The 21,515-nt window shown below is 48.6% G+C and overlaps 2 protein-coding genes across 2 annotated transcripts; both read right to left on the reverse strand.

Annotated features, from left to right (window-relative positions):
• Positions 1-1,678: 1,678 nt before the first annotated feature.
• On the reverse strand, positions 1,679-3,146 carry LOC109759529 (uncharacterized). Its single transcript, XM_020318350.4, has one exon. It carries the CDS (start codon positions 2,986-2,988, stop codon positions 2,029-2,031), a length of 960 nt encoding a protein of 319 aa, XP_020173939.1. The 5' UTR covers positions 2,989-3,146; the 3' UTR covers positions 1,679-2,028.
• A 1,264-nt stretch (positions 3,147-4,410) lies between these two features.
• LOC109759528 (GTP-binding protein At2g22870) lies at positions 4,411-13,199 on the reverse strand. Its single transcript, XM_020318349.4, has 4 exons — positions 12,568-13,199; positions 11,725-11,794; positions 10,681-10,843; positions 4,411-4,996 (listed from the first exon to the last, which is right to left on the reverse strand). The coding sequence occupies exons 1-4, from the start codon at positions 13,103-13,105 to the stop codon at positions 4,778-4,780; spliced, it is 990 nt and encodes a 329-aa protein (XP_020173938.1). The 5' UTR covers positions 13,106-13,199; the 3' UTR covers positions 4,411-4,777.
• Between the last annotated feature and the right edge of the window lie 8,316 nt (positions 13,200-21,515).

Raw genomic sequence — 21,515 nt, forward strand, 5'->3', positions numbered from 1 at the left:
CTATGTTTCATGATGCGGTGCGTATAGAGTTTTGAGAAGTCAAGTTTTGAGAAATCAAACTTTGTAAACTTTAACCAAATATATATAAAAAACTATTTATATCTACAATACAGAAAAATAATATATAATATGAAACTACTACTTATAGTGAATCCATTCCCATATTCTGAATTCTAGGGCTTCAGTAAACTACCCGTACCAGTTCGTTTTGGCCTAGGTTTAGAAATATCTTCAACGGTTTGTGTAGCCATAAATTCCATTTAATCATGGGTGTTGACTTTGTGTACTATTCCGTTGTAGTTGTAAATACACGATCTTTTCGTAGATCCATTGTAATCTTGAAATCCTATAAAAATGGAAACAACAACTTTAGTCGCCATCTCCATATGATTGGCATTCTAGATGCAAGTAACTTTCTAAAAAAATAACTAAAACTTGTGAGTTTTGATTTTTTTTCTTAAATCTGTATGCACTACATTATGAAACGGGGAAGATCGGTACAATCCCCGGAAACCATCTGCATGGAGGGAGCCTACGTGGAGCGAGGAACACGGGCAGGGGCGCTGATTCGCGAGCGCGACAAGACGCGACGAACTGGCGACATTCTGCGCGCCTGGCGAGGCCATCACGTCGGTCGGCCGCGCGCGGGGGCGACGGGGCCTCTCGGCGCGGTGCGGTCACGTTGCGCGAAAAGGTGGATGCATCAAGCTACGGCCGGGCTACTACTAGTTTCACGCAAGTGGCAGATGCGTACAAGCGCATGGCATCCGGCGCGGTACGTCCGTGCACAGACAGCAGCGGCGCCCTGCACTGACTCCCACTGCCAGTGCCAGCGCCAGCGCCAGTGGCCGCGACCCGATCAATCGCCGCGCCGGCGCGCGCGGCCGGTCGATGGCGACCGCCCCGGCCCTGCCTGGTGCAATCTGTGTACTACCACGCTTCACGTCGGCATCGCGGGTGCGTGCGTGGCTGGTTGGTTGGTGCGGCTCGTTCGGCCGCCCCCGGCCCAACTCCCGTTCCTACCAATCTAGCAACCAGATGCGGCCACCAACCGCGCCAACCCGACGCACATGGCTGCGCGCGCCTACCTAGCTAGCCGGCGAGCGTATGCATACCCAAGCAGGGGGGTGCAAACGAGCCATGGACACATTCATTCACGCCGAAGACTTCCGTTTTGCATATTATAGATCCGGTAATGTCCCTGCCCGCGTGTGCGTTTACTTGAGAGGGAGAGAGAGGCCGGACGTTGCCAATTTGGCACTTCTCCGTTTGTTTGCCGGCTACTCCTTGCCGGATTTTGTTTGCTTATTGTATGGGAGCAGAGTCGCAACGAAGCACGGAATATATTCCAGACCGTGTTAGAGTATTCGGTTGGAAACGATCCTCATGCGCCTAGGAATGCGCGTCGTCGTTTCTTGCTCTTGGGGATTGAGTTTTGTTTCGTGGGGAGCTCGTTCAACGAAGGAGATACGTATGAAGCGAATTTCAGAGTCAAATGTTGACAGGAAATTGTTTTTTTTTTCTTTGCGAGTGGAAAATGTTTTTCTTAACCGAGATGAATCAAGCAGAGATGATTCTACCGCAAAAGCCATATGTAGGTCGACTGAAATTGCAATTTGAATGAGGTGACTTTGCGGGAGGAGGAACGGCCGAATGAATAAGAAAGCTGGAGGAAAGCTAACTCGAAAATACCTTCAATCAATCAAAATATATAACGTATTTACAGGACGCACAAACTGACGAGAACATTCATAGTAGAACGCTGGACTACTACAAGTTAACATCAAGAAACTAAGGTACAGTACCATCACTGACAGAACTACAGGAGGAGTCCGGAACTCCCAACTAAGCACAAGTTAGCTGGTCAAGATCCAGCCATGAATGAACGATGGAGACAACGCACGTAAGCGCGCAACATCGCACATGTCCAACTCGATCGTGTGCCATGCCATTCATCTCGCTCTCACTCTCGAAAAGGTTGATCCTATCAACATCGATCGCACCGGTGCAGCCGATCGCCCGACGAGTTCAGGGGCAGAGCGTCTCCCGCACGTCGGCGAAGGCCGCGAGGATCACCGGGTAATGCCGCGGCGAGTTGAGCACCAGGTACGTCTCCAGCAAGCTCTCCGCGCTGTGCTCCCCATCGCCGTCGCCACCTTCCGGCCACTCGGCGATCATCTCCTCCATGGACTTGCGGAAGTCCTCGTACGGGTCGGCGGAGCGCTTCACCACCGCGAAGCCCCCGTCCGTGGCGGCGGACGCCGTGGAGGCCCGCGGCATCTCGAAGCTGTAGCGGCAGCTCTGCGACGCGCCGCGGCGCGGGGCGGCCGGCGGCGCGCGGCAGGGCCCGGACACGGACGCGCGCGCCTTGGCGGCGTTCTTGCGCGGGCAGTTGTAGAAGTCGGACGAGTCGGAGGAGAAGCTCCTGGACGAGAAGAGGTTCCGCGAGTCCTCGTCGTACTCGTCGTCGGAGGAGCTGCTGCTCAGCAGCCTGCGCGACGAGTGCGTCGACAGCCTGCGGCCGCCGTTGCCGGGCCGCTCCTTCCACCTCGGCAGCGGCGGCAGGGGCGCCGCCCGGAATGGCGATGAGGGCGGGCACTTGCGGCCCTCCCACTCGCTCGCCCCGAACGGCAGCCCGGCCCCCTTGAGCGCCGCCCTCTCCGCCTTGACGTCGTCGGCGTCGAGCGGCGCGAGGAGGGACGGGTCAGCCGCGTCGACGGAGCGGCGGCCGGCGCAGTCGATGGTGATGCGGATCATCGGGACGGTGCGGCGCGCGGAGACGGAGAGGCGGCGGTCGTGGTGCTCGCCTGGTGCAGCCTTCTTGCCCCCCGCCCCGAGGCGGCCGTAGGAGGGCAATGCGAGCGCCGGCGGCGCGGCGTCGTCGTCGCGGCGCTTCCTGCCACCCGAGCGCCTGGAGAAGACTGACAGGATGGCCGCCAGCCGGTGCTTGAGCTTCTTGCGGCCGACACCGGAGCCGGAGCCGTCCATCGTGCTGGCGACTTGTCGCCCCGGTCCTTTGTGTGCGTGCGTGGACACTAGAGAGAGAGAGCGCGCGCGAGCTGCGGGGAGGGGGCGGGAGATGGAGGGATCGGCTGGAGTTGGTTTGGTCTACTATCGCATTCGTGCCGGGCTAATGCGGCCTGGCCTTTTAACCGCGCGATCTCGAAGCAAAACCGCCAAGGGGACGGACACGGTCGTGGCCCCTCCGGTCCGGCGGGATGATGGGGACAGGCGCCACGTAACAACGTCGTAGTGGGGAGATGGAATGGCTTGGCCCCGAGGAGGCGGTTACGCGCGATGGTGCTGCTGCATGCATTATCGCTGGCTGCGTCTTGGATCCCATTTTACCTCCCCTCCTGGATTTAGCTTACTGACAAGATTGGCCTAATGGCCCTCGCTAACTGTCGCCTTGCGCTTGTCCGTGCGGCGCATGCATGGAGAAGGCGGTGGCTCGTGAGCAGCGCACGGGATCGCAAACGTGACCGACCCATCTTTGTGAACTTCGTAAGAACTGGGGCTGGACACGGTGCAATTTGACAGGTTTCATCACGACTTGAGGACAGAAAAGTTTTGCGATTAAAAGGAAGCGGGGATGAAGTAGAGACCGGTTGGCGATCGGGCATACATTCTCTGCGCGCGCAGCAGGTCTTTGCAAGGCTGCAGATCTGTGTTTACTGCACAGATCGGCCGGCCATGTCACCGTGCGCCAGTTTTGACCACGGCAACGCTGCAGTCTTTCTGCCTGTATGTCTGTACACCGCTGCTACAGGACCAGCAGCAAGTACATACCAGTACCATCAGTATACCTTTCAATCAACCTACGTAACACAACCGCGTATGGGCTGTAGTACACGCTGTTAATTCTTAAATGAACGCTGCTCCGTGGCTTTAAGTGGGTTGTTTAGAGTTTTGTGACAGACAAACGCGCCCACCAGCTGTGGGAACGATGGAAGTAGCCCAGCTGAGCTGTTCGTTCGGACTGGAAGCAAGTATCTATACATACCTATCGCGTAGACGGCGCGCGGCTTTTTAAGATTTGACCTTATAAAGACAAATAAACAGGTGCTGATACCGCTAATACAAAACTCATGACAGGTAGGCCTAACAAACCAAGCATGCATGCATGCATGAACATCGAAAACCCCAGGATAAGATAATCGCACGTTACAGTGCAGCCAGGCCTGCAATTATCTGACCAGGGCTGTGCGTCCAGTACTCCAGTTCAGCCAGACTTGTACCGGCTGATCTTTTTTGTTTAATCTGCTCTGGGCTGAAAGGAACCAACTGTAGAATGGATCCCAATAATGTGGCACTTTCACCGCGTGCTGTACGCCACGGAAAAAGCATTGACTAGTCAAGAGGTGGCCGCACCTCCTGCCATTTGTGTGATGCAGGGTGCAAGGGAGCAAATAACAAACAAACGTGTGGGATTCCCGATGATGATTAGCTGACACGGGAGTTTCTTTAGTCTACATACAGGACGCACAATCTTATAATCAGAAGGTAACAAAGACAAAACGTTGAGACTGTACGGTTGTACAAATATAGAAGAAAAAAACAGGGTAGTTGATTTCAGCGGCTTGTCTGTATCCCCGGTCTGCCTGTTGATTGAGTAATCATCGTGCAATCGTGGGCAATCAACAGCTCAAAAGGCAAGGCAGATTGGTTGGTGAAATCCTGATTGCAAAGGTGCCGATGCATCAAACCGTAGCAGGGGTTGCCGCTTGCATGCATGCAGTTTGCTGTTACTTCAGTCTTACTCTTGTTACTCCTCCACTTAATGCTTGCGCCAATAGTTTCTGAGCTGAGACATGTGCAGAAGTATCTCGTCTCTGCCTTGGTTCGTTACGCTGCTCGTCATTATCCACGGAGGTGCCGCCTCGAAATATTCGCGAATCAGGTTCTGGAAGCATTCTACATTTTCTTCCGGTCTCTTGCCGCCGTTTTTCTTCTTCTTGCGCTTGTCGCACTTTGTGAAGACGAGTGTCATTGGGACCTGAAAACATGAACATTGAAACTGAACGTTTTCAAGATTTGCTCTTCAGCTAGCTATCAATTTTATCCCATGTTTATATTAACAACAGCGCATATCTGATGCAGAAGTACTGGTAGCTGTATAAGCGCTGCAAGAAACATAACAGATACGGAGTATATAACTAACAGCCTGACATCTTTAATCAGATTTAGTAGACATCGATGCATCAAGAGAAGAAATACATATGGAAGACAATAATGCATGATTTGGATCTTGCCTGTTATTACTTGTACAGAAGGCCGCTCCATTACTATATGCCCGAAAAGAGGAATATGTAAATGGATGCCCTCAGGACATTCAATGATGCAAACATAGGTCCATGTCCAAAGAGGAGTGTTTTGCACTGAATTGCAACGAAACAAAAGGGAGGATGGTTGAATCTCACAGAAGGGAAAATAATGGTTGTGGGGTGGGGAGGCACCAATAAAAGGACATAAGCTGCTTACGGGAACACTACTGATCGTTATTGACTGGGTAGGACAGGCTCAGGCTTTGTTGCAAAGGGTGGGTGAGTCAGTGGGGACACTGCAGTAGTGGTAGTACACAACGAATGTGGAATGGGCAGAAACTAACTAATATTGTCACATATTACTTTTTTATAAGATACCACCATGTTGTCCGACTTGAGTCTGCCAGAAGTTTTACTTTAAATTGACAAGTTTTGACTTCCTGATACGAGATTGGGGGTTCCACAGCCAAGCTGCACTCGGCAGGTTTGGTACGGTCTTGAGACTGATATATGGACACTATCCAAAAATAAAAATAGAAAGGGGTGCCATAAGCCCCACTGGCAGCAGCATTTACCATATGACAGAAACATTTCTCAGATACACATACATATTACAATCAGAAACTTATTAGGGGCTTGCAGATATTTTATCTTCACAACGATGAGTGGTAGATCATATTTGACAATTCTGTTCAAACTTTAAACTATAAGCTTTAATTTAACTAAAGTAACCTCAGAATTCTTTACGTAATTGATGGAAACCTATTCTTGAAAGATTGAAAAAGAGATCTAAAAGTCAGCTGTGAGAACATTTGTGACGAACATCCTTCTAAATATTGAAGTGTTGCAGGAGTTTGATAATGCAAATTCAACAAAAACACGTTCATTTTAGGCAAATATAGGGATATTGGTTTCATGCTCCTTTTGTTGGGGCACTTTGTCTGACATATTTCCTTCAACTGCATTACTGCACTCCTTGAAGTATATTCATTTCAACCGAAGATTTAACTCTATTGCTTTACTCTATACATGTGCTTTCACCAGCATCCTATACAACTTAGAGTGAACTCTCCTAATCGGTGCTTTTCATGCTCCCTTTTTTTGGCCGGAAAGTGCTTTTCATGTTACAGTAAATTTTTTCTTCAGATCATTATCTGCAGGTTTGGAATGTTCATTTGAACTGCCTCATCTTCCTGTGGTTTTTGTGTCCAACGAAGACTGATTTATGTGTGTGCTGCATTTATTGTACCCACAGAAGACTACATGCGCCAGTTTATCAGTGGTCTTCGTAGAAGGCTTGATGGCATGTGCTCTGCTATCGTTCACGGTGTTTTCAGATGGTGGCCCAAACTAAAGAGATGATTGTTATTAAATTTGTCCCTACTATACGGTGAAGGGAAAAGCAAGAATAAGGAGAAGTAATCTCGAGGATCACCGCTCAAGGATCACCACTTTAGTTTGGGCAAATAATATGTTGCTGAAATCACATATTGAGGACACAGAAATAAAATATATGCTCAAATGAATTGCCCTGGGACAAGCACATCAAAAGTATATTTGAAGTTTTAGCAGTTTAACACAAAATTAAACCATTGCCGTATTTGCTGAATAGCCAAGGCAAAAATAAACAGCTCAAAATAAACCACATCTGAAAGGGAAAACATAAAAGGCTCAAACAAAGTGACCCAACAAAAAACATGAAGATAACACTCCTACATTTTACTAGAATGGATGTGGTTCGTTTTATTATGATACACCCTCACCAATTTTTTAAGCAGATTATATTGCTAGGAAGAGAACGTACAGCCCAACCTCCGGAGGGCGTAGTTGTGATGTGCTGGAGGTCATAGTTGTAATCCCTTCAGTGGCTTTTGTACCGTGGCGCGGGAAGAGGTAGAGGGTAAGGATTCATCAGAAGCTAACCTCCTTTTGCCCTTGTATATTGATTGATTGAAACTCCCAAATGCGAGGTCCGTCCCATTCTATAGGAGTACAGGACCAAGTCCGTAATGCGACTGTGGCACCTCCTACTATGGCATAACTCCTACTGAGTACTGATAATCTATAAGGTGCATCTCCTGATCAGATCGGAATTGGAACAGGTAAGAGCATCTCTAGCAGACCCCTTATATCGCCCCGACCCGCAAAATAACCGTCAGTTTACGGTTTTGGGCGAAAAAAGTGACCCGAACAAAAACCTTAAATGCGTCTGACCCTTAAAAAAATTTGAGGGGCGCAGTAAATTCCCCCCTCCGACCCGCGAAAACCCAGGTCCCCCCCCCCCCCGCCCCATCGGTGCCCTGTATCCCGCGAAAGCGGTTGGCGGGAGGGACATTTCAGCGCGCGCGCTCCCCACATCCCCTCCCGCAGCCGCCCGCCGCCTGCGATTCCGGCCGTTTCCGCCAGCGGAATCGCGCGCCGGGCCGCACTACGCCCGGATCCACTCGCCGGCGCCCCGGATCCGCCGAGCCGCCCCTGGGTCGCCGCCGCCCCGGATCGACCGCCGCCAAGTCGCCGCCCGCCCCGGATTCACCGAGTCGCCCCCGGTCGCCGCCGCCCCGGATCGACCGCCGCCAAGTCGCCGCCCGCCCCGGATTCACCGAGTCGCCCCCGGTCGCCGCCTTTTCTTCCCATTGTAGCTCGACCGCCGGTGAAATTTCGTTGATGCGAGCTCGAATACGGTTTTTGTAGATGGATTTGAGCCCTTGTGAGCAATTTTTGCTCGAGGATTCATCCTCGTTCGACGACTCGGACGTGGAATCGATGCTCGAGCGCCATCGGCAGCAGATGGTGGTAGCGGTCCTAGCCGTGAAGGAGGTTGAGGAACGAAACCACAAGAGGCGAGGAGGATCGACCGTCGGCCCTCTTTGCATCCCTTGCAACCGCCATCTCGGGAAAATGTTGATGCAAGACTACTTTGCGAACAATCCTACCTATCCGCCGCACCTCTTCCGAAGAAGGTATCGAATGCGCCGATCCCTCTTCGTAAAAATTGTGCAAGCTTGCGAGGCCAATTCTCGGTTTTTTACTCAAAGGAGAAACGCCGCGGGCTTGTTGGGTTTTAGCGCACGCAAAAAATCTCCACAGCTATGCGTGTGTCTGCATATGGCATTCCGGCGAGTATCTTCGCATTGGCGAAGATACTACTATTGAGTCAGTGCGTCGGTTCGCCAAAGTGATCATCCGTGTCTTTGGTCTTGTCTATCTTCGTGCACCCAACGAGGAAGACACAAAAAAGTTGATGGCAGCAAATGAGAAGCGAGGTTGGCCCGGCATGCTAGGAAGCGTTGATTGCATGAATTGGACTTGGAAAAACTGCCCGAAGGCATGGCACGGACAGTATTGTGGCAAGTCTCGTGATGCAACAACTGTGCTAGAGGCCATAGCATCCGAGGATTTGTGGATTTGGCATTGTTTTTTTGGTATGCCGGGTACTCTAAATGATATCAATGTGTTGCAACGGTCTCATTTGTTTGCTAGACTTGCTAGTGGTGATGCTCTTGCTTGCAACTTCACGGTGGATGGGCATGAGTACACAAAGGGGTACTATCTTGCAGATGGTATTTACCCTTCTTGGTGTACATTTGTCAAGAGCATCAAAAAGCCCAAAACTAGGAAGCATATTGAATTTGCAGAGGTACAAGAGGCTGCCCGAAAAGATATTGAAAGAGCCTTCGGGGTTTTGCAATCTAGATTTGCCATTGTTCAAGAGCCTTCGGGGTTTTGCAATCTAGATTTGCCATTGTTCGTGGTCCTGCTCGTTTTTGGGACAAGCAAACCATGAGCAACATCATGACATGTTGTGTGATTCTTCACAACATGACCATCGAAGATGAGAGGGACATGAACTTGGAGTTCTTCTACGACAATGTCGGTAGCTGTGTGAAGCCAGCTAGAGACCTGACCGCATACAAGCATTCCTTCAGACATACCGGCAGATTGAAGATGCAAACACCCACCATCAGCTTCAGGAGGATCTCATTGAGCACCATTGGCAAAGGCATGGCCAAAGGCATTGGGCAGCATTGGCAAAGGCACCGGCCAATTTTACATTCATTTCATTTAATTCATGTGTGTGTGATCGGTATCATTGTTGTATTCGGGACAATTGTTGTATTGAATTATTAGTTTTATTTGGTGATTTGAATAATTATTGTAATTTGGATTCATAATATTCACATTTTATGTTATTTGAATTCATAATTCTGTGTAATATGTGAGATATGTGTCAAATTCAGAAAAAAAAACACGCATTTTGCGGGCTTGCACGGGCTGCGGCCGAACAGACCCCGCATAGTGGAACTGTAGAAGAGAATATTTTTCCGCGAATTGTAAACGCGCGATAAGGGTCCGTGATATAAGGGGTCCGCTAGAGATGCTCTAAGATCCCCATTTACCTGAAGATCAGGGTTTACGGTTGTATGTTTTCCCTTTCAGATGTGGTTTCAATCCGACTATGTGCATATGTGCGGCCCCACATGACAGGACGTCTACGTAAAGCTCCTCCTTTAGTGCAAGAGGAAAAAGCTAGACAGGGACCACCCCTCCCCTCGTACGTCATGATAAGGGGTGCCCCTCATTATCTCTTCTGAGCTACCTATCTGAACTCTCTAATCCTCCATGTGAACCATGCTACTTGCATTTGTTTTCATTCCAATCCCTATACTCTACTCCTTGGATGTCTTCACATCCACCCATGGATACCAAAAAAAAATATTGCTGTCTAGTCCTTGTTGAATTTGATGTTTAATCTTTCTTACTAAGACAAATTTGTTCTTTCAGCAAATCTGTAATAAGGCCATAGTAACTCTTTTAAGAATACTTCAAACTTTGCAATTCATCAAAAATGAATAAACCATCGAGCATGCCGAACAACACTAGTGTTCTGACTGTACTTTAACTAATCTCAAGAAGCCTACTGTTATATCAGTCTCAGATGACACTGAAGAGACAGAAGCCTACTGTTTTAGATGCACAAGATTAAAATGCCTAAAATAACCCCTGATTCATGGTAGGAGTAGTAAAGATAAATAATTTTGAAACCTGATAAATCACTAATAAATTCCTAATTATTCACACTGCAAAGTTTGACATGATACATGCCTATTAGCTCAGACTAAATCTAGCACTATAGATATATCTGTTTGAGCGACAAGTAATTCCGGACAGAGGAAGTATATTATTGACTGCTAAAGTCTAACATAGCACTGTAATTTGTTTCATCAGAACAACAAAAAGAACAAACTTCATGTGTACAGTAGCACATCTTTCAATGCGGTAGGTAAATACATTGACTAATTTCCTGTAACATGATGGACTCTCATCATTGATAGTTCAATATGCAAAAGGTGTAGATAGCTAACTAGTTCAATATCTTTCAGTACGAAATTTTAGTTGTTTGGAAAGGATGGCTTACCTTATTTTGCCCAAGCCAACTAGCATAGTCAAGATCAATATTCTTAGCAGGAATACTTGCATCAATAAGGAGAAAAACTGAGACCAAATTGTCTCTGCTGAGGAAGTAATTTCTAGTAAATTCATCCCAATCTTTACGAGCTACCTGTGGTGCTGAAGCATATCTGTTCAAATAAATGCTTTAGTTAAAGCCAGAAGATGGAGAATATTTCAAAAAACATATAAGCTCCAACTAGTTGAGTTTAATTTTCTACTGTCATGGATCCTTTCCTCGTTTGATGTATGTCCGAATAAGAAGTATATTTTGATTTTTATTAACCTACATAAAGCAGGCTCAAAGAAGACACGAGTCCAGAAAGTGTTTTTGACATATACAATATATCAGTGTGTAACTCAAATTAATAAAGATATTGATATGCACAGTAACAGTCCATACTAGATGGTGTGAACACTCTTCTAAATTCCCAAATATCAAATATATTTCGAAATGATTGGCACCAATTTGGTCAGCATAATCATGTTTATGTACAAAGTCTAAAACTGCAGGTTAAAGTACCTTGCTTTTCACCAAAAATAAAACTTATTATCCACCATAGAACTTATTCACCATAGAACTTAGTCTAATAATCATGTTCATGTTCCTGTTACTACAGATATTACTTATGCACCATAGAACTTATTATCCACTAATGAACTATTCGTAGGTAGACAGTAACTTAAAAATAGGCATCCACAGTAGGGCATTAACTCAAAGGGGGACGATATGTTAAAAAGGGCAAGTAAATTCACAATTTGAGAATACAGTTTAGCTACTCGATTTATTTCAAGAATATCGATGTTTGCAGGTAATGTGTCAGCTTTAATTCCAATGGATCTGTAACATCGAAATTGGGCATGGAAGATTAGGAAGAGATATGTTAAGTTTGATGGCAACAAAACAGGCTTGAAGTTCGATGGTCAAACATTTTAATGCATTCGTCTGCATAGTTAAGAACTTTTTTCGGAAAATACAGAAACTGAAAGTGGGCTAAGAGCAGTAGCATACCCATAACCAGGCAAGTCAACAAGGTACCAACTGTCATTTATTTTAAAATGATTGATGCACTGGGTCTTTCCTGCAATGATAAAAACAATTAAGAAAATTAATGAAACTTGGATGGAGAGTTGATTTGATAATATGATTATTGAGGTTCTGCTGCAGTATATCGTGTAAGAGGCCAAGGAACGAACAGCTGGAATAAGGTCATGTTGAACATATTTCTAGAGAATATATTTCTGCAGCTCCATGTGCTTGCAGAAACTATTATTATTATTAAAACCAAAAGATACAGTTTGGCAAAAGGAAAATGATGTAGAACTAGACAGCACAGTTTCATGGTCTTCTGCTCTCTTGTCAGTTTGGGCAGACAAATAAGCTCTTATAAGGTAAACATCAAACATGTGGCCAACAAAACAAAACTCGAAGACGAGAGTGCCAGACCTTCTGAAAGGCCAACATTACAACAATAACCGGGCATAGCAAGATGACTATTATCATCGGTGTGCATGACCATTATAAAGAGAAAAGAACCATGTATGAAGAAAGAATAACCAGCTTTTCTATGTATGAATGGAACTGAACAGCTTGGTGTAAGATGCAGGTGCATAACGTGCAGTTTTAGAGCTGGACACTAAAACCCAGAACCAGGCCAATCCTATGAACGCATTTGTGCACTCAAATTCCAGAATAGCCCGCCTCTACCATATCCACAAGTACTCGCAAGGCTATCGAATCAACTAGGCAATCGCCTCCAAGCAAGTAGGAACGAGAGGACCTAAACCTTAAACCCCGACAGCATTACAGTTGCAGCATATAATTAGGCAACAAAAAAAGTTAAGCGCGGCCTACCAGGCTTCTTGGAGGTGAGCGCGAGGCGCTTGCGGCGAACGAGCGAGTTGAGCAGTGACGACTTGCCGACGTTGGAGCGGCCGACGAGCGCGAACTCGGGCAGCCCATCCCTGGGGCAGTCATCGGGTCGCACGCTGCTCTTTATGAAATCCGCGTTAACCACCTGCGCATCGCCCCGCGCGTACGTGCCCAGCACGATGTTGGAGCCCTTGAGGACCCGCGCGGTCACGACCTCCTCGTCCCCCGGGGTCACGCTCGCCCCCGGTGGCAGGAAGAGCCGGTCGAGGGGGAGCTTTACCTGCACCTCCTGCGGCTCCTGGGGCTCCTGGGGCTCTTCGGCGTCGAAGTGGTCGGCGGATTCTTCGGCGTCGGAGTGGTCTACGGTTTGGGGGGCCGCGAGCTGAGAGAGCGCGGCGCAGCGAGGCAGGAAGGGGCCGCGAGGAGGGAGGCGGGAGGGGCGGATGAGGAGTTTCGAGGTGGGGCTGGAGGGGAGGGAGAGGGAGAGGAGGCGAGGGAGGATGCGGTGGTAGAGGAGCATCGCCGCCGCCGGCGGTCAGGGATTTGGGTTTTGGAGGCCGCGAGAAGTGTGCGGCGTGGTTGGGGGCGCACGGAGTGGAGTGGAAAAGCTCGCAGGGATGGATTGGGTGGGGCCGGAAGGACTGCCATAAGAAAATCAGAGTAAATTCTGACATCCATTTCTATCTGTTTTGTTTCTGCGACAAAAAATTCAGGATGAAACGAGTAAAATACATCAAAATTTTCTTACAACATTGTATAAAATGAGGGATCAATCATAGTCCTTTCAATAAGTAAGATATCAAACAAACAAAGAGTAGAAGGAATCGATAAGCAGTTTTTAGCAAAATATTCTTTGCAAATGTTATAAAGTAATTGTGACAGATAATTTGATAGCAAGATAATTCGTAATCAAAGTAATAAGGTGCGGCAAGGTTACTCAATCCTCTTTATTCCAAAAGACAAGTGGGAAGTACTTTTTATGGTGATTAAAATGGTCTTGGGGACACATGAAAATTTCATGTGGTTGTTTTCGTCACGATTCATTGTCTCGCGTTCACTGCTTCGATAAGTTCTTACGTGGGTGAACCGATGCAAAGCTGTTGTTTTTACTTGAACAAACAATCTACTTATGATTGCCCCCTCTCGCAAGTATCCGCAACTACGAGAAGAATTAAGATAAATCTAATATCATGAAACATATTGATCCAAATCAGCCCCTTGCAGAATAGTGTGTAATCTAGATTTAGGCTTCCATCACTCCTGCAACCCATCATTTACTTACGAACCCCACAATAACTTCCTCTAGGCCTAAACATAATATTGTGTCATGTAGTTGACGTTCACACGACATCACTAGAGGAAAAATAACAGGACACATCATCGAAACATCAAACAAAAACGAACTTCACATGATTACTTATAACAAGAATTCTCCCATGTCCTTAAGAACAAACGAAACTACTCATAAATCATATTCATGTTCATGATTAGAGGAGAATAATATATGATTAACCGTGTTTAGAGGCGAGGGATGATGCGGTGGTAGAGGAGCATCGCCGCCGCCGCCGGTCAGGGATTTGGATCTTGGAGGTCGCGAGAAGTGTGCAGCGTGGTTGGGGGCACACGGGGTGGAGTGGAAAAGCTCGCAGGGATGGATTGGGTGGGACCGGAAGGGCTACCATCAGAGTAATAAAATGCATCAAAGGAGGTGTTTGTTTCAAATATTTTTGCCCATCACATGTTTATGACGTAAAGGGAAAACGTTAACCGTGTTTGGTAACTCTACACGTAAACACGTCCCTCCATAAACGAGTCCAGGGCAATTAATGATCGATACCGCCTACCCACCAGTAGAGGGTGCGGTACCGAGCCCATTACCCTCATCCTCCCCCGAGCTCCCTGTTGGCCTTCCCCTTGCCCGACCCCGTCCTCCTCGTCCGTCGCCTCCTCACCAATCGCCTTCGAGTTCGGCACCGGCGCCTCCCCGACCCCTTTCGAGCCCCCCTCCGCCTTCCTCGCAACAACCAAGCGCGTGAGATCGGGAAGGGTCGGTGGCGCTTGAGATCCTGGGCGGCTGAGGCCGATCAAGAGCAGGCTATTTTGTGGGGAGGATGGTGGCCGACAAGTAGCAGGGCCGAGCAAGAGGTGAGTGATGGTAATCAATTCCTTTTCTTGAACATGAACCAAATGAACTTGGAAAAAACTCATTACACCTCCTTAAACACTGTGATCTGATTACGTTCACATTGTCGTTACCATTTCAGTTGTCAAACACCTCCAAATCTTTTTTAAAACAAAGTGCAAACGTTTATGAATGCTCATCATACCCCAGTGAGCATTTTCGAGGGACTAAGTCGACGGATCTTGGCATTGACAAAGTTGTCGCGGACGCACCGTAGTCGACGAGCACATCATACATATGAAAGAATATCGCTGGAAAAGCCTAAAATAAATTCAAGAATATGCAAATACTAGTGTAAGACTCAAGAACATCTATCTATACCTACCAGTAAATGGAGGTGATATTATTGGTCCCTCATACACAATTAACACCCCCCCCCACACACACACACATTTTATGTAATTAACCCGCAATCCATCGTTTGCCACCACATAAGTCCAATAGCCCGTTTGGCCCAACAGAGGCAGCCCACCTTGCGAGGGTGAGGTTGCGGTGGGTCCAACGAAAGTTGAGCTCGAGGTTCTTACAACAGGCGCCCCAATCCTTGATCAACCGGTTCTTTAGATGATGTGGGCCGATAAAGAGTCATATGGTGCCGCCTATTCAGGTGAAAAGGGTCAAGCTCGCGCCTTTATCTTCTCCGATGCTCGTATTTACTTTTGTGTTTAACACATAGATCCTTACCACTCTTCCATTATTCCAACTAAATCGCGGGTACATAATAATATGCATGGAACCCCTCACTTAATGTAGCTAGATCCTGGCTACCTTGGACGTGCCCGGCATGCTGACATATTAGCACGCGTGCCCCGGGCCGTATTGGGCCAGCTCGACACATGGCCCACCTAGGGTCGTGCATGGTTCGCAGGCTAGGCACGTGTGCTGGAACGACACAACCCATTTAGTTTTTTTATTCATCATAGCACACAAACAACCAAAGTAAGCAAAAAAACAGCCTAAATAGGCCTAAAATCAGGCTGGTGGGCTAAACCTGTCGGTGGGCCGACCTGTTTTGTTGTTGTGGCGTGCCTGGGCCTGGAGGTCGGGACTGAAGGAAATATGCCCTAGAGGCAATAATAAAGTTATTATTTATTTCCTTATATCATGATAAATGTTTATTATTCATGCTAGAATTGTATTAACCGGAAACATAATACTTGTGTGAATACATAGACAAACAGAGTGTCACTAGTATGCCTCTACTTGACTAGCTCGTTGATCAAAGATAGTTATGTTTCCTAGCCATAGACAAAGAGTTGTCATTTGATTAACGGGATCACATCATTAGGAGAATGATGTGATTGACTTGACCCATTCCGTTAGCTTAGCACTCGATCGTTTAGTATGTTGCTATTGCTTTATTCATGACTTATACATGTTCCTATGACTATGAGATTATGCAACTCCCGTTTACCAGAGGAACACTTTGTGTGCTACCAAACGTCACAACGTAACTGGGTGATTATAAAGGTGCTCTACAGGTGTCTTCGAAGGTACTTGTTGGGTTGGCGTATTTCGAGATTAGGATTTGTCACTTCGATTGTCGGAGAGGTATCTCTGGGCCCACCCGGTAATGCACATCACTTAAGCCTTGCAAGCATGGCAACTAATGAGTTAGTTGCAGGATGATGTATTACGGAACGAGTAAAGAGACTTGCCGGTAATGAGATTGAACTAGGTATTGAGATACCGACGATCGAATCTCGGGCAAGTAACATACCGATGACAAAGGGAACAACGTATGTTGTTATGCGGTTTGACCGATAAAGATCTTCGTAGAATATGTGGGAGCCAATATGAGCATCCAGGTTCCGCTATTTGTTATTGGCCGGAGACGTGTCTCGGTCATGTCTACATAGTTCTCGAACCCGTAGGATCCGCACGCTTAAAGTTCGATGACGGTTATATTATGAGTTTATGTGTTTTGATGTACCGAAGGTAGTTCGGAGTCCCGGATGTGATCATAGACATGACGAGGAGTCTCGAAATGGTCGAGACATAAAGATTGATATATTGGACGACTATGTTCGGACACCGGAATGGTTTCGGGGAGTATCGGGCATATACCGGAGTACCAGGGGGTTACCGGAACCCCTCGGGGAGACTAATGCGCCTATTGGGCCCTAGTGGAGAAGAGGAGGGGCGGCCAAGGGGCAGCCGCGCGCCCCCTGCCCCTCAGTCCGAATTGGACAAGGAGGGGGGGCGGCGCCCCTCCTTTCCTTCCCCCCCTCTCTCCTTCCCTCTCCTCTCCTACTCCCACATGGAAGGGGGAGTCGAGTAGGACTCCTCATGGGGCACGCCTAGGGTGGCCGGCCCCTCCCCCTCCTCCACTCCTTTATATACGGGGAGGGAGGCACCCCTTGGAGACATAACAATTGATCCTTTGGATCTCTTAGCCGTGTGCGGTGCCCCTCCACCATAATCCACCTCGATAATATCGTAGCGGTGCTTAGGCGAAGCCCTGCGCCGGTAGAACATCATCATCGTCACCACGCCGTCGTGTTGACGGAACTCTCCCTCAAAGCTCGGCTGGATCGGAGTTCGAGGGACGTCATCGAGTTGAACGTGTGCTGAACTCGGAGGTGCTGTGCGTTCGGTACTTGATCGGTCGGATCGTGAAGACGTACGACTACATCAACCGCGTTGTGCTAACGCTTCCGTTTTCGGTCTACGAGGGTACGTGGACACACTCTCCCCTCTCGTTGCTATGCATCACCATGATCTTGCGTGTGCGTAGGAAATTTTTTAAAATTACTACGTTCCCCAACAATGGTATCAGAGCCAGGTTTTATGCGTTGATGTTATATGCACGAGTAGAACACAAGTGAGTTGTGGGCGATACAAGTCATACTGCTTACCAGCATGTCACACTTTGGTTCGGCGGTATTGTTGGATGAAGCGGCCCGGACCGACATTACGCGTGCGCTTACGCAAGACTGGTTTTACCGCCGTGCTTTGCACACAGGTGACTAGCGGGTGTCAGTTTCTCCAACTTTAGTTGAACCGAGTGTGGCTACGCCCGGTCCTTGAGAAGGTTAAAACAGCACTAACTTGACGAACTATCGTTGTGGTTTTGATGCGTAGGTAAGAACGGTTCTTGCTCAGCCCGTAGCAGCCACGTAAAACTTGCAACAACAAAGTAGAGGACGTCTAACTTGTTTTTGCAGGGCATGTTGTGATGTGATATGGTCAAGGCATGATGCTATATTTTATTGTATGAGATGATCATGTTTTGTAACCGAGTTATCGGCAACTGGCAAGAGCCATATGGTTGTCGCTTTATTGTATGCAATGCAATCGCCCTGTAATTGCTTTACTTTATCACTAAGCGGTAGAGATAGTTGTAGAAGCAATAGTTGGCGAGACGACAACGATGCTACGATGGAGATCAAAGGTGTCGCACCGGTGAAGATGGTGATCATGACGGTGCTTCAGAGATGGAGATCACAAGCACAAGATGATGATGGCCATATTGAGGGAGTCCTGGATTAGGGGGTACTCGGACAGCCAGACTATATCCTTTGGCCGGACTGTTGGACTATGAAGATACAAGATTGAAGACTTCGTCCCATGTCCGGATGGGACTCTCCTTGGCGTGGAAGGCAAGCTTGGCAATACGGATATGTAGATCTCCTCCCTTGTAACCGACTCTGTGTAACCCTAGCCCCCTCCGGTGTCTATATAAACTGGAGGGTTTAGCCCGTAGGACGACAACAATCATACCATAGGCTAGCTTCTAGGGTTTAGCCTCTACGATCTCGTGGTAGATCAACTCTTGTAATACTCATATCATCAAGATCAATCAAGCAGGAAGTAGGGTATTACCTCCATCGAGAGGGCCCGAACCTGGGTAAACATCGTGTCCCCCGCCTCCTGTTACCATCCACCTTAGACGCACAGTTCGGGATCCCCAACCCGAGATCCGCCGGTTTTGACACCCACATTGGTGCTTTCATTGAGAGTTCCACTGTGCCGTCACCGTAAGGCTAGATGGCTCCTTCGATCATCGGCAACGATGCGATCCAGGGTGAGGTTTTCCTCCCCGGACAGATCTTCATATTCGGCGGCTTCATACTGCGGGCCAACTCGCTTGGCCATCTGGAGCAGATCGATAGCTACGCCCCTGGCCATCAGGTCAGGTTTGGAAACTTGAACTATACTGCCGACATCCGCGGAGACTTGATCTTCGACGGATTCGAGCCCATGTCAGGTGCACCGCACAATCACGACGAGCATGATTTAGCTCGGCCGTCGGACAGTGTTCGGGAGATCACACCTGCAACCACTCCGGCCCTCAATCCGGAACAAATTGCGCCATCTGAGGATGGGTGGATGGACCCCGCCACGGAGGCCGCACACTCAGTGGCGATAGAGCCGAATACTGACTTCACCTCCCACGAGACCCGTGTTGCCGAACCGTTGGATTCGTCCCCGGCCACAGACTCCGAGCCGCCTGTGTCCGTGCCCATCAAATCCGATTGGGCACCGATCATGGAGTTTACCTCCGCGGATATCTTTCAGCACTCGCCTTTTGGCGACATACTAAACTCGTTGAAGTCTCTCTCCCTGTCTGGAGACCCTTGGCCGAACTATGTCCGGCTAGAATGGGATGTGGACGACGAAGAAATTCGCGCCCCACCCACCACCCACTTAGTAGCCACTGTCGACAATTTAACCAACATGCTCGACTTCGGCTCCGAAGACATCGACGGTATGGACGACGATGCAGGAGACGAACAAGAACCACCGCCCACAGGGCGCTGGACTGCCACCTCATCGTATGATATATACATGGTGGAAACCCCCAAAGAAGGCTATGGCGATAAGGCAACGGAGGATAATCCCTCCAAGAAGAAATCCAAGCACCGATGTTAGCGGCGCCGCTCTAAGTCCCGCCATAGCAAAAGCAACGATACCGGCACAAGAGACAATAACGCTCCAGATAGTGCCAAAGACGACGACAATCCCCTCCAGCCAGACCTCGAGCGGGAGGATGAACAAGCTAGCCCTCCGGAACAGGCAGCAAACAGAGAATCAGAGGATGACAATTACATGCCTCTCTTCGGAGACGAAGTGAGCCTCGGCGACGAAGAATTTGTCGTGCCGGAGGATCCCGTCGAGCAGGAGCGCTTCAAGCACCGGCTTATAGCCACAGCAAACAGCCTGAAGAAAAAGCAACAACAGCTTCGAGATGATCAAGATCTGCTAGCGGATAGATGGACTGAAGTCCTGGCAGCCGAGGAATACGAACTCGAGCGACCAACCAAGAGTTACCCAAAGCGCAGGTTGCTACCCTAACTCGAGGAGGAAGCAGTGAAACCTACATCACCAGCGTATGATGCGGCTGATCGGCCACCTCATGGCCGAGACAGAGAGGAATATCAGCCCGAAGTCCAACCCGCACCCCGCCGCCATCCAAACAAAAATACCAAGGCCCGGGGCAACACGCGGGACCTGCGAGACGTATTGGAAAACAAAGCAAAACATGCAAGATCGATCTACGGATCACGGGGCCGCGCCCCAATGCGTGACGATGATCGTCACGCCGGATACACTAAAAGCAAATCCGGCCGGGCCGAATACAACAGACAAGACTCGTATGAACTGCGTCCTGATATAGCCCGGCATAGAGGTGCCGCACACCCCCTATACTTCACTGATGAAGTGATGGATCACGAATTCCCAGAGGGTTTAACCCGTAAACATTGAATCATATGATGGTACAACAGATCCCGCGGTATGGATCGAGGATTTCCTCCTCCACATCCACATGGCTCGCGGTGATGATCTACATGCTATCAAGTACCTCCCACTAAAACTTAAAGGACCAGCTCGGCATTGGCTGAATAGCTTGCCAACAGACTCCATTGGCAGTTGGGAGGATTTGGAAGATGCATTCCTTGACAACTTCCAGGGCACTTATGTGCAACCACCGGATGCTGATGACTTGAGCCATATAACTCAGCAGCCAGGGGAATCGGCCAGGCAATTCTAGACCCGGTTCCTGACTAAGAAAAACCAAATTATCGACTGTCCGGATGCAGAGGCCTTAGCGGCATTTAAGCATAACATTCGTGATGAGTGGCTCGCCCGGCACCTCGGCCAGGAGAAGCCGAAGTCTATGGCAGCCCTCACGATGCTCATGACCCGCTTTTGCGCGGGCGAAAACAGCTGGCTGGCTCGCAACAACAACACATCAAGAAGTCATGGCACTTCAGATACAAAGGATACTAACGGCAGACCACATCGTAACAGACACAAGCGTTGCGACAACAGCGACAATGCCGAAGACACGGCAGTCAATGCCGGATTCTGCGGCTCTAAATCCGGTCAGCGGAAGAAGCCGTTCAAAAGAAGCAATCCGGGCCCGTCCAGTTTGGACCGCATACTCGATCGCTCGTGTCAAATTCACGGCACCCCCGATAAGCCAGCCAATCACACCAACATAGAATGCTGGGTGTTCAAGCAGGCCGACAAGTTGAATGCCGAAAATAGGGACAAGGGGCTGCATAGCGACGACGAGGAGGAGCCTCGGCCGCCGAACACAGGAGGACAGAAGAGGTTCCCTCCACAAGTGAAAACGGTAAACATGATATACGCAACCCACATTCTCAAGAGGGAACGGAAGCGTGCACTAAGGGACGTCTATGCGATGGAGCCAGTCGCCCCAAAGTTCAACCCATGGTCCTCTTGTCCGATCACCTTCGATTGCAGGGACCACCCCACTAGTATCCGTCATGGCGGATCT

The sequence above is a fragment of the Aegilops tauschii genome, chromosome 3, assembly GCF_002575655.3.
Source record: "Aegilops tauschii subsp. strangulata cultivar AL8/78 chromosome 3, Aet v6.0, whole genome shotgun sequence".
NCBI lineage: Eukaryota > Viridiplantae > Streptophyta > Magnoliopsida > Poales > Poaceae > Aegilops > Aegilops tauschii.

Excerpts from the sequence above, each read along its gene's own strand:
- LOC109759529 (XM_020318350.4), bottom strand. The coding sequence starts at position 2,988 with ATGGACGGCTCCGGCTCCGGTGTCGGCCGCAAGAAGCTCAAGCACCGG.
- LOC109759528 (XM_020318349.4), bottom strand. The coding sequence starts at position 13,105 with ATGCTCCTCTACCACCGCATCCTCCCTCGCCTCCTCTCCCTCTCCCTC. Across the intron at positions 11,795-12,567 it reads GCTCACCTCCAAGAAGCCTG|GAAAGACCCAGTGCATCAAT; the intron begins GTAGGCCGCGCT and ends TTATCATTGCAG. Across the intron at positions 10,844-11,724 it reads GTTGACTTGCCTGGTTATGG|ATATGCTTCAGCACCACAGG; the intron begins GTATGCTACTGC and ends TTATTTGAACAG.